The 12,950-nt window shown below is 44.5% G+C and overlaps 1 protein-coding gene across 1 annotated transcript in view; it reads left to right on the forward strand.

The window, feature by feature from the left end:
- Positions 1-12,950, forward strand: part of MYO3B (myosin IIIB) — a 375,922-nt gene that overhangs the window by 268,061 nt on the left and 94,911 nt on the right. Inside the window, 2 exon segments of the mRNA XM_036857648.1 lie at positions 1,459-1,560; positions 5,802-5,904. Of these exon segments, the coding sequence (XP_036713543.1) occupies positions 1,459-1,560; positions 5,802-5,904 (205 nt within the window).

Genomic DNA, 12,950 nt, shown 5'->3' on the forward strand with positions numbered 1-12,950 from the left:
AGCTTCTGTTGTCACATGCATTCTCCCTGTGTCTTTCTGTGTCTTCACATGGCCTTCTTACAAGGATACTAATCGCTGGATTTAAGACCCACTTTAATCCAGTAGGGCCTCGTTTTAAACTAATTACATCTGCATAGACCCTATTTCCAAGTAAGGTCACACATTCTGAGGTTCCAGGTAGATATCTCTTTTTATTCTCACTCTCTGGTCAGAATGCAAGCTCCATGAGGGTAGGGACTGTGTGTGCCTCCTTAAGTATAGTGAGTTAGCCGGCATTAGTTAACACGGGAATGTTTACTGGACCTCCTTAAAGGAATGGAGAGACATGGCTGGGTGGGAGAGCAATGCTTGAAGCAGGAGAGCCATCCAGAAAGAGGGAGAGGGACGGCATGAAAAAAACCACATCTGAGGAAATAAAAAAGGAGAAAGGTCAGAGGTCCCAAATATTCTAACATGGTATATCTAGAAGCACCGTCAGCAGAGCTGGAAATAGCCAGAGTTAGGAGGAGGTGCAGATGAGAGAGGAAACAGGGTCTACATCACAGGCCAGGGAGAAGGGAGACGGGACAGAGTTAGGGTTGATGCCTAAGGGAGGAGCCCGAAGATGGTCTCCTCTGTGGAGAGGAGGCCCCGCTGGCAGGATGGTTTCTTCTAAAGCCAAGGGATCCAGTTGGAAAGGACCTGGTCTCTCCAGATACTTGAGGTGGTCTGAGATGTTGGGACATCTTCAACCCATTGTGACCTCGAGGGTCGTGGAGCATGGAAGAAGACGTGGGACAGCTGGGAACATCCCTTTAGCACCTTTACACCCAAGCCATCAGCTGTCTTGGTAGAGAAGTATTCAGGTGTTCATCAACGCGAAGTAAGCTAACTGGATGATGAAAAGCTGCAGTGGTGATATTCCTCGACTAAGAATTGCGTGTAACCTGTTTTTTCCATGGCAAAGTAATTGACCGTTGACCCACAAAGGTCAGTGAACAGGCCTGCATGACAAAAGAGGCCTGCCCTAGAGCAGACGTTTGGAGGGAAGTAGGAGACCTGTCTCTCTTTTTACTCTCAGGCGGAAACTGAAAGGCAACAGGAAAGCCATCCAGTTGTCAAACCAGGAGCCCTGGCCTGGTACACGCATGGCCTCTGTTTGTCTCCCAGCTCCCTATTTGACTAACGCAATCAGTGAGACAGAGAGGTTACCCAACCTACCCAACGTCACCAAGCTAGTAGGGAGTCCAGCCAAGACAGTTACTAATTCTCCTGTTTCCTGTAGTTGTGCCCTTTCACAACCACACTGTAGTAAATCTTCAAAACAACACCAAACCCATGGGTGAGATTCATCACCTCAGAGCCTCAAACGATAAGAAAAGTGTGGGTTTCCCTAGCCACACTGTATCTCCCACTTTGGTAATTCGTCTAGGTGTAGGGCATAACCTCGAGAAGATTCTGTTTTGTTTCATTCCACAGGGAGCCCTTCAGGCCAAAGCTGTGATCTACACCCCACCGTTGCAGGGGGCACCAGGGGAACTGCCCAGGTTCAAGACTGCAGTGAGCCCGGCGACCACAAAGGTGAGGTCATTAGAGGTTTGGGATGGGTGTCCTGTATTTGTGGACACTCCAGAGAAGATTGCAGAGCTGGAAATGATCACCTGATATGGACCCTCTGTCGGGCATTCTTTTTTTTCCTGCAGGTGACAGCTGATTAAATTCAGGGGCCGCCTTGCAGGGGACCCTGTGATTTCACAGAAGGGGAGAGAGTAGACAGAGATAAGCTCAATCCCTCCCTCTGCAGCTGTCCTGGGTGCCCTGTTCACTGGGGAAACTGGTCTAGTTGCGGCTCTCTGTACCAGCTGTCTCCCTTCCACCCATCCTCTTAGAGCAGACGCTGACATGTTTCTCTCTGATTTACCTTAAGACCTTCTGAAAGTTTAGCTTCTCAGGAAGATCTTTCTATGGTCCTGACACTGGAACATATTGAGAACATTCATGGGGGGGAAGGAACACTGTGGACCAGAAGTTAAAACTTGGGTATCTGGTCTAAGCCTTCCCTTAATTACCATCATTGTAAAATGAGAGAATTGGACTAAATCAGTGGTTTTCAAACATTTAAAAAATATTAGAATCCTCCCATTTTTCAGTTTGAAGTTCCCTGGACTTCCGCTTGAAGAAGAAGCTACGATTTTTAAAAATATGACCTTTAACGCTAATGCTAGCATTGTATGGAAAGAGAAGCTGAGTTGCCCTGGATTTCACGGTAGAGTTTGTAGTTACAGTTTATCCGCCAGGCCCAGTAACGAGGCTCTGGGCGCTTCCAGCTCCTTTGGAATCCGCTGCCCAGCCTAGGTTTCAAGAAAATACACAACTGGAGCTTTACCTGGGGGCAAGGAGGTTAGGGTGTGGGGAAAAAAGGAAAGGGAGGGCCCCAGGAGCAGCAGTGTTTCTTGAACTTGAGGAGACATGGAGGTGGAGACAGTGAGACACTTTTCATTTTCAAAAAAGGATGTCTAGCTGTTACAGACCTGCAGTCTAGACCCTTTCTCCCTAGCAGAAGTCAGAAATAGGCGTCTTCCTGTCGCAATCAGCACGCAGGTATGTTTTGTTTGGCCAGACACAGAGTTTTTGTTTTGTTTTTTTACAAAAACATTGAACCCGAATGTTTTCAGATGGGGTGTACATCCTCTGGCTCACTACAAACCCCACTACTCCCCACCCTCTGCCTGACACTGCACATATTCGTGTTACCCGAGTGACCCCAAAAGCATTTTGAGTTTGCAACACCAGCTATATTGTTTTCTTTCTTTCTTTTTTTTTTCTCCTGATGGTCAAATGCTTTTTCATCTTATTTCAAAATGGTCCAGTGGAGAATTGGCTCAATTTTCCTGGGAAATATGAATGGCTCTAGAGTTCAGCCTGATTTTGGAAGGATTCAACTCCTCCAGAGAAGTCCCTCCCAGTATTTCTTTATTCCACTTAACCAGAATACTTAAGGATGCTTCCCTGAAGACAGGAGACCCATGTCTGGAGGAGCCTCTGTGGTCACACCTGCACATACCTCAAGTCTGATATTTTGTGAACGTTTCTGCTATTGAAGTTCATCATTTAGTTTTCTCAGCCGTGTCACTGGTCTAATTCCTTTAACCTGATCTACTCACTTAGAATGAATCACCCTATTTTACTCTACTGTTTTTCTCCATAGCTCCATTTCGCCAATCTCCTTGTTTAACAATGAATTTGCCAGAGAGATGCCAGGTGATTCCAACTGTCACCAGACATATTTAACAATATTTGACAATTCAGGATTTTGCTTTGAACTCAATAGTTTGACAACCTCCTTCTTATTTTTTATTCATTAAAAGAAAAACTTTTAAAATTGAGGTATAATTGACCTACAACATTATGTTTGTGTCAGGTGTACAACATAATGATTACTTCCTTCTTATTTAAGTTTATCTCTTTACTCTGACCCAAATCCTTATCCCTGCTCTTCTGGCAGAGCTGGGAGATGGAGGAGCAGACTTCATCTAAGCTTTAATAAGAATATTCTGTAAGTTTCTGTTTGGTTTTTAAACTTCAAATAACTCTAAAAAATCAATATTTTGATGACTGAAGTGCAAATGAATAAGAAACAAGGAATGAGTTTTCCCTTTAATTACACGAATAGAAACTTTGTGGGTTTTTACTGGAAACCCAGGCAGAGTAACTGGGGGCATTTTGCTAAGCTCCAAATAAAGGTGTCACTGCCTTCTCTCTTCCTGGTAGTGGAAAGGGCACCTTCCTAAGGAGAGCCCCAAACCAAAAGGGGTTGGTGGTCTTTCCTAGCTTTGCTTGTGCTTCTTCTCCAAATTGCTCCTTTTCATACTGAGGATCTCAAAATAGGTGCAGACAATAGCAACCTCAACTTCCCACATGGGCAAGACCATCTAGGGTTTGATCAGTGAGTGGTAGCCCTTGGTGCTGGTGAACTGGGCCAGAGAACAAGGTTAAAAATGAGTTGTGTCGATTTTCCTTCTTAATAAGGAAACAGATTATTTGTGCCCCTGAAGTGGGCTTCTCTTTTTTCTTTTTATGTCAGTTCTTGATTTTATGCTGCTTATCACAGTATTACAAGTGAGCTTGGGCCAAACAATGTTTTAGAATCTCCAGGAGAGGAAACCTGCCTGGTCCTCTAACCAGAGGAGTTCATCTATCAAGAGAAGGCAGGGAGGGGAGGGGAGGGGATCAGCTCATGAAATTCTAAAAGGCTATTTTTCTTGATTTCTCCTTTTTTTCCCCCTTCTTTTAATATTGTTGTTTCACTGTTTGGTCATAATGTTTGTGTGTGTGTGTGTAATAATAAAAATGTAATACTGTTCCATATAAAATGTTCTCTTTATCCTTTTGGTGTTTATAGCAATAGTAATAACAACAGATGGTCTTATCTACCACTGATAGTGAAAAGGCATTACATTTCTTCTACACAAGAGATAAATATGCCTAAGGAACCAAAGCAATAATGTAGAATCAGAGCATACTCTTTCCAGAATAGACAACACAAAAAAACAATTGATTTCCGTATTTCTTTTTCTGTACTCCATTTTTGTCGTGTTATATGTTTCATCATTATAACGTCAACCTTTTATATTTTATGCACCTTCCACAATATGTCACAATTGGTAAATTTATAGATTATCTTCATTGGTTGTATTTTGGTTTGGATGTTTCTAGATGATCTGAAATAAGGATAGCAAATAGGTGTAGAGTCTCTTTACAACCCTAAAGGATTGGTAGTGACTACATGGAACTATTGTTCTCAGCCTTGGCCACACTTTAAAATTATCTAGAGAGCTTTTAAAAAATGATGCCAACCCCACACCAGATCAGTTTCAGAATCTCTGGGAGTTGGGTTCAGGCATATTTAAAATCTTCCTGGGTGATTCTAATGTACAGCTAGGATTAAGAATTGTTGATCTGGAGCAGTGTCTCCCAAACTTCAACATGGATCCTGATTACCTCAAGGGCTTATTAAAAACACATATTGTCAGTCTCCACCCCCGGACTTTCTGGTTCACTTAGGTCAGGGCTGGGACCCAAGAATTTGCACGTCTAACAAGTCTCTAGGCGATGTTGATGCTTCATGAGATGTGTTCTCGATTAGCCGTCATGATGTGGGGTCCATACTTTGAGAACCACTGATGTGAAACGTTGTGTTAGAAAGGAACTTGAAGCTGAATCAAAGTTCAAGAGAGAGGGGCCATGATTAGTCAGTCATGGCTGCCACGGTCACAGGAAGGAGGAATTGTATTTGTGACCCCCGACTCTTGAGAAACTCACCAGTAAGCTGTCCTCAATCACAATACAGAACTGAGTTCCTCCTGGAATGATTCCCTAGTTACCATAATCCTAGCCATGTTGTGACAGTGTTTCTCGACCACTGTGCTCATCAGCGGGCAGCCCTGCCCAGCCCAGCCGGGAATGGAGGCTGGTCTCCTAACTCTGTCTAGCACTGCACCATTCCAGCTACTGCGTGCTGCTGCCCTCACCGTCTACCTCACCTTGGGGCTTCCAACCTGCCCACTCTTTATATCTGTTGTCAAAGAGAGGTAGCTTGTTTTCCTATAGATGAGTCATTTTATCCAATTTGCTGGCTGGGACCGAGTACTGAGCAAGGCCTGTAATCACAGAACAGGTCAGTTTTGATGAGGTGTCCTAGACAAAGGCTGCAGAAAGTCAGGGAGCAGCACGAGGGCGGGGAGAGAGGTGCGGCAGAGAGTAAACCCTGCCTACTTCTGAGTTTATCCTTAGTCTCTAAGTACTTATTTGCTTTCTCTCAGTTCTGAGGGGCTCTATCGATCGTAAAAGCAGTCCACACGCAGAATCCAGCAATGGCCATGCAGAGACTTCAAGCAACTCTCCTGCTATCGCTGAGAAAGATCGGTGAGTCTCATCCATAAGATTTCATTCCAATGGATAATGAAACAACAGTATTTCTTACACTGTGTTATTTTGGTGAGTTGGAGAGAGTGGAGCTAAAAAGTGTTGCCCATCAGATTCTTCCCTGTCAGAGGTCATTACTCTGTGAGCAAAAGTCTTTGTTCCACAGGGCAGCCTGACTACAACCCTCTCTTGTGGGTTCTCCTCGTGGTGAAACCTGTACTTGGCCTCATTAGGTTAAAAGGTTAAAGCAGTGGTTCTCAACTGGGGGCAGTTTTGCCCCTCTCCCCCTCTCCTTCTGGGGACATGTTTGGTTGTCACAACTTTTCGCACAGGGGCTTGTGCTAAGGGCATCTAGTGGGTAGAGGCCAGGGATGCTGCTACACATCCTACAGTACATAGGACAGGCCTCCACAGCAAAGAATTGCCTAGCCTAAAAAGGCAATAGGCCTGAGGTTAAACAAAACTGTGGGCTTAACCTAATGCAAAAAGGGTATATCATTTTTATTGCAAGTTTACTCCAGGATTTTGGAGAAATAAGCAGGCCATTAGAAAGTTCTTCGCATATTTTCACCTGGAAAAAGAGGTGGCCTTGATTTGTAACTTTTAAAAATAATTCTTAATTTTTTGAGACATCTTATTAATATTTTTGAAACTTGACAAATTAAATTCTCAGTCCTTCACTAGTGGTCTCAAATTGCTCGAGCTGCTTTCAAAGTAGACTAAAGTTGTCTCTCGGTAGCCGCGGGCATTGGTTCCAGGAGCCCCCACGGACACCAAAACTTGCAGATGCTCAAGTCCCTTATACATAAAATGTCACGGTAGAGTCTGCCCTCCATATCCATGGGTTTCCCAACCGCAAATTCAACCAACCTCGGATGTGCGTGAAACCCACGCATATGGAGGGCAGATCGTCCTTTCCTAAATAGTCAGAATAGCTTATTTAAGGGTCCTTGATGAAATAGTATAGACCTAACATCTCATATTAGAATAACAAAGTTTAGAATTTCCATTGCAACAGAAAGACCACTGAACTTGGCAGATGGAAGACTTGGGTTCTGGTCCTAAAGCTAGCATTTTCCAGCTCTTTGATCTTGGGCACGTCAGTGAACCAGTTTGGGAAATGGCTCCAGCCCCAGCCTGACTGCCGTCAACCTCAGCTGATGACTAACTTTACCCAGAATATCAGGACAGTGCTGTGAGCAACGTCCACTTCCCTTCCCTCCACCATAGAATCGCTCCTTCTATTCAGCTGTCCTTTCTTCCTTTGCTCCCATCTCAAAAGACCGTAGGTTCCCTCCCTGGCTCACCCCTCCGTGGTGTCCCTGCCCTCCAGGCCCTGCCATCATCAGGCAGCCCAGCCCCTCCTGCCACATCTTCTCTTTCTGCTGCCTCTTCCCCTTTTGCTGATTCCTCTCCCCATTCTAACAAAAGCCTGCCCTTGGCCCTGTCGCTCCCACTTCTTATTTGACCATCAGACTTCCTCAGACTGACATCCAGCTCAGTTGCCTCATTCCCTCACCAACCCCTCCCTCCCTAAACCTGAAATCTGATCTGTGCCCTCACCACATCCCTCAAACAATCCTTGGGAAGCTCAGCTCCCAGTCACAGGAGCCTCATATTCATCAGGCTCTACAGCTCTCAGTGCCATGTGCTGTGCTTTCCTTGGACCGCACTCTTCAGTGGGTTTCTACAGCACCGCGGTCCTCAGCTTCTTTCTCCAAGATGTACTCCGTCTTTATCCTCCTTCTTTTCCACCCACCTTGAAATGTCGACAGTTCTCCAAATCCTTGACTGTCTTCTTTCTCTACTTCTCCCCTGGGTGATATCCTCTCTCACTAGTGTATTCTGGTGCCAACTCTCAGATGAGTGAGTGTGATTATCAGATCTCTGTTCTGAGCTCCACACTCCTACACCCACCTCCTATTGCCCATGGATTCCTGATCCACATACCAGAGCCTCAATAGAAAAGTCCACCAAGCACCTCCCCCGGCTCACCTGACCTTGCCACTTCTGTCAGTGCTCTCTTGTGACCTGGTCTTCAAACCTGGTGCTCATTTTTGATCCCTACCTCTCACTTAACCCCATTCCAATCACTTTCTTATCATCCTTCCCTGGCCCAGGCCTACGTCTATCTCTGTCTCTCTCTCCACTCGCTCCTCTTTACAGACCAGCTCTCATTTCTGACAGCTCTCATTTCTGATCAGTTGTCCTAAAGCATACTCTGACTTTTCAGAGAACATTAATGGCTTCCCATTTTAGACCAAAAGAGGTTCAGACTCCTCAGTCTGCTCTTGCAAGCCCCTCCCTGTCTCGCTCCAATTTGTCCTCCAGACTCACCTCCTGTATGACCCTATATGCACCCTCTGGCTACCTGGAGTCAGACTTCATATTGTTCCTACCAATGTACCTACTTCTGTTCTCTCTTCCCACTCCTTTCTGTTCAGTTGTTACCTATTTCATCAAGATACATCATCATATCCCTTTTTTCCACAGAGACCTTAATTCTCTCTAACACTCCGTGAACCGTCATAGTCCATTTATGACAGTACTACCCAACGTGCTGGTTCACAACAAAATAATGAGCTTGTGTCCAAATGTAAATCAATCCACTGCTTTCTTCATCAAGAAAGTTTTGTCACCAACACCCCCCCAAATACACACACACAAACATACACACACATACACACATATGTAATCTCAGCCAAGTGAAACAAGATACTTGGTAATGAATTGAATTGATTTGCATTCTGGTACTAGCCCTTACGACATTGTGAGTGGTAACATTCACAGACTGTGTCCTCAGACCGCACTTTGGTGTATCACTCTCTGTGGCTCTTCCTGTTTTTGCCTGGTGTTGTGGTTGACCATGTGCTAGCAGGTCAGCTTCTCAAGGGTGAGGGCTGAGTCTTCATTCTTCTTATTTCCAGTACATGCAGTGGGTCTCAATAAGTTAGTCAAGCTGACTTCCAAGACCACTCTTCAGAATTCAGATTTTTGTGAAAGAAATGTTCTTCCTCCTCAATCTTTAAGTGGTAGTGGCAACAACAGGATCCAGAATAATGCATCAGATAGTGTTTCAGGACGTCCCTGCCCCAGGGGGCTGGGGGCTCATTTTTCCCACTGTGTTTGATAGTCACCTCAATGCCCTGTGGATGGATCAAGTCAGGGATTGAAAGGAAGGAAATCTTGGGTGGTGGGGGGGTGGGCAGGCAGAGCATAATGAGAAGAGAACAGGGTCATGCCAATGGTGATGCTCTCAGTGGCAAGTAACAGAACTCAATAGGTTCAAGGATCCCTCAGGATAAGAGGTCCAAAGAGAGAAATTCCAGTGCTGGGTTGGCCACTCAGGGATGTGGACACAGGCTCCTTCCATCTCTTTGCTCTGCTATCTCAGCACATCAGTGATACCCCCACTTATGGGCACAAGGTGGCTGAAGCAGTGTGCTAAGTATCACTTGTTCACATAGTATTGTCCAAAGCAGGAAAGAAGAGATGGATGGAAAGGGGCCTCTCCTCAGGAATCTCTCTCTGTTTGTCAGGAGGGAGACCTTGCCCAGAAGTCCCCAGGACATTCCCATCCCATCTCATCAGCCAGAATTTGCAGAGGTGGCTCCACAGGGGAGCTGCAAGGGAGGCTGGGAAAGTGAGCATTTTCAGCTTCTGCAAGAGAAAATACTCAAAGAATAAAGGGGTTGGAGAAGCAACCAGCAAAGTTTTCCAGAAGAGTCCTGAAGGGGTAGTGATAGGAGCAGATAAGTAATGGGGAATGATGGAGGGAAGGCAAAATCAGAGGAAGAGTTTATAAGGAAGACCCAGACATGACAAGAAATACTGTGAGGATAGTACGACAGGGACGTGTTGAGGTCACACAACATTTATGGCGATGGCAAGTCTTTCCCACAATTATCTCACATAACTCACACACGGGTCTTTTGAGTGGCGTTCTTGATGAGTAAACTGAACATGGGGAAGGCTAATCAAGTAGCTCCCAAATGCTGGACCAGAGATGAGTGCTGGGTTGGAGGCATCAGATTTACCTACTCCTGCCCCAGTCAGCTAGCATGGGGGTCACCCAGTGTCACAGAGAGTAAATGGCAGGTCTGGGGTTTGAATCCAGATCTTCTGTCTCCAACAATAATAACAACTAATATTTGATATTTGTTAACAACTTCCTGGGCACTACGCTAAGTGTTTCACATGCATGATTCTTTTTAATCCTCATAACAACCCTATGGGAGAAGTGCATATTATATTGGATTGGCCAAAAAGTTTGTTCAGGTTTTTCAGTAAGATGTTACCCAATATAATTTCTGACATTTAGAGAGTACAAGGAACTTGCCATTGTCACCTAGTCAGTAAAGTGACAGAGTCAAGATTTGAACACAGGTCTTCTAACTCCAGGGCCCACACTTAAAACCAGTACATTCTGCTGCCTCTCTAGGGTTCCAAATGCCTAGCCCAGGGCTTTTTCTATTCTATGTTCTCTATAACTGTCATTGCAGCAAACCTTTTTTTTTTTTACTTTTATTTTTATTCTTTATTTTTTATACAGCAGGTTCTTATTAGTTATCTACTTTATACATATTAGTGTATACATGTCAATCCCAATCTCCCAATTCATCCCACCACAACCACCCCCCCCCCCCGCCCGCCACTTTCCCCCTTGGTGTCCATACGTTTGTTCCCTACATCTGTGTCTATTTCTGCCTTGCAAACCAGTTCATCTGTACATTTTTCTAGATTCCACATATATGCATCAATATACGATATTTGTTTTTCTCTTTCTGACTTACTTCACTCTGTATGACTGTCTCTATGTTCATCCACATCTCTACAAATGACCCAATTTCGTTCCTTTTTATGGCTGAGTAGTAGTCCATTGTATATATGTACCCATCTTAAATCACAGCCAGCTAAGGAGTGAACTCTGATCAGCATCAAAGTCTCACCCTGTGATTGGTGGAGAAGATTCCAGCACCAAATCTTGGGAGAAAGCCACTGGCCTCATGGGAAAGGTGTTCCCATGGGTGCATGGTGGGGTGGGGCTCACTTGGCTGGGGAGAAGGAAGCCTCACGTTGCAAGTCGAAGTCAGTGGTTGGCCTGGTGCTTCTCTGCTCCACTTCCTGTGTGAGCCCGTAACTGTGTACAGTGAATGACAGAATGGAAGTAGTCTTTTATGTCGGGGGGCTTTGTTCCCTTGATGGTAATCCTCCATTTTAATGCTGATAAGTACAATAGTGAGGATTACGCCCCTTAGCCCCTAATTTAATTTGGCCTGCGTATGGCAAGGCTCTCACAAGGCTTTTATTTGACATTCTTTAGCACAGCTAGCCTGTTGTTGTGTAAAAAGAAGCCCCTATGAGGGAGGCAGGAGATTGATCGTACTGGTGCAGATGTTTTTACCCAGCAGCTTGTAACACACCCCCAGAGAAGCTGCTTCATCCTGGGCCACTTCAATGAGCATTCAGACTCAGAGAGATTGGAACCTTCGTGACTGAGGCAGCTCAAGGGGAGCTGGCACTTCGCAAGAGGGGAAAATGAGCACATATTTCTCCCGTGTGTCATCCTTGCGGCCCCAGGGCTTGGAGCCAGTCGGGCTGACCTCAGAATTGATGAGCCAGAGAAACAGCCTCCCTGTTAGGGCCGACTGTGGGCCAGATTTTCCTGTGGGCTGTGAAGTACAGATTGCCACATATCTTGACAGACTGTGTGGTGGGTCATTGTAGAAATACGTGGCAGTGCTAAGAAGATTCAACAAAACAAAACTTTTCTTTCCATATCAGTATCCAGAGGAGGTTTCCTCTCCCACCCTTCAATTCCCATGCTAATTTTTCCTTCCACTTTCATTTCACTCCTTCAGGGAGCTAGTGCCCTCCAGCAAATTTCCCACCCCTGTGACCAAGTTAGTGCACTAAAGCATTAGAGGACCCCCTATGGCACCGGAGGGGAAAGGGCAGCAGGTGTAAGAGGAGGTAGGGGTGGGCCTTCTTTCATGAGATGCCTATGATGCTATGTGTTACCTTCTTCTGGTAGAAAATCAGGTGACAGACCTGGGTTTGAATCTTAGTTTAACTGTTTACAAATTATGAGTCTTGGGCAAGTTCCTTCATCTTTCTGACAGCAGTATCCTAGGCTGCAAAAAGGGAACAATTGTAAAGATTAGATATAATCTTACCTCAAGAAACAAGAAAAATCTCAAATAAACGACCTAACCTTACACCTAAAACAACTAGAGAAAGAAGAACAAACAAAACCCAGACTTAGTAGAAGGAAAGAAATCATAAAGATCAGAGCAGAAATAAATGAAATAGAGGCAAAGAACACAATAGCAAAGATCAATGAAACTAAAAGCTGGCTCTTTGAGAAGATAAACAAAATTGATAAACCTTTAGCCAGATTCATCAAGAAAAAAGGGAGAGGACTCAAATCAATAAAATTAGAAACGAAAAAGGAGAAGTTACAATGGACATCATGGAAATACAAAGGATCATAAGAGACTACTGCAAACAGTATTGGCCTATACGCCAATAAAATGGACAACCTAGAAGAAATGGACAAATTCCTAGAAAGGTACAACCTTCCAAGACTGAACCAGGAAGAAATAGAAAATATGAACAGACCGATCACAAGTACTGAAATTGAAAGTGTGATTAAAAAACTCCCAACAAACAAAAGTCCAGGACCAGATGGCTTCATAGGTGAGTCCTATCAAACATTTAGAGAAGAGTTAACACCTACCCTTCTGAAACGCTTCCAAAAAATTGCAGAGGGAGGAATACTCCCAAGCTCATTCTATGAGGCCACCATCACCCTGATACCAAAATCAGAAAAAGATAGCACACAAAAAAGAAAATTACAGGCCAATATCACTGACGAACATAGACGCAAAAATCCTCAACAAAATACTAGCAAACTGAATCCAACAACACATTAAAAGGATCATACACCCTGATGAAGTGGGATTTATCCCAGAGATGCAAGGATTCTTCAATATATGCAAATCAATCAATATGATACACCACATTAACAAATTGAAGAATAAAAA

The sequence above is a fragment of the Balaenoptera musculus genome, chromosome 7 (genome assembly GCF_009873245.2).
Source record: "Balaenoptera musculus isolate JJ_BM4_2016_0621 chromosome 7, mBalMus1.pri.v3, whole genome shotgun sequence".
NCBI lineage: Eukaryota > Metazoa > Chordata > Mammalia > Artiodactyla > Balaenopteridae > Balaenoptera > Balaenoptera musculus.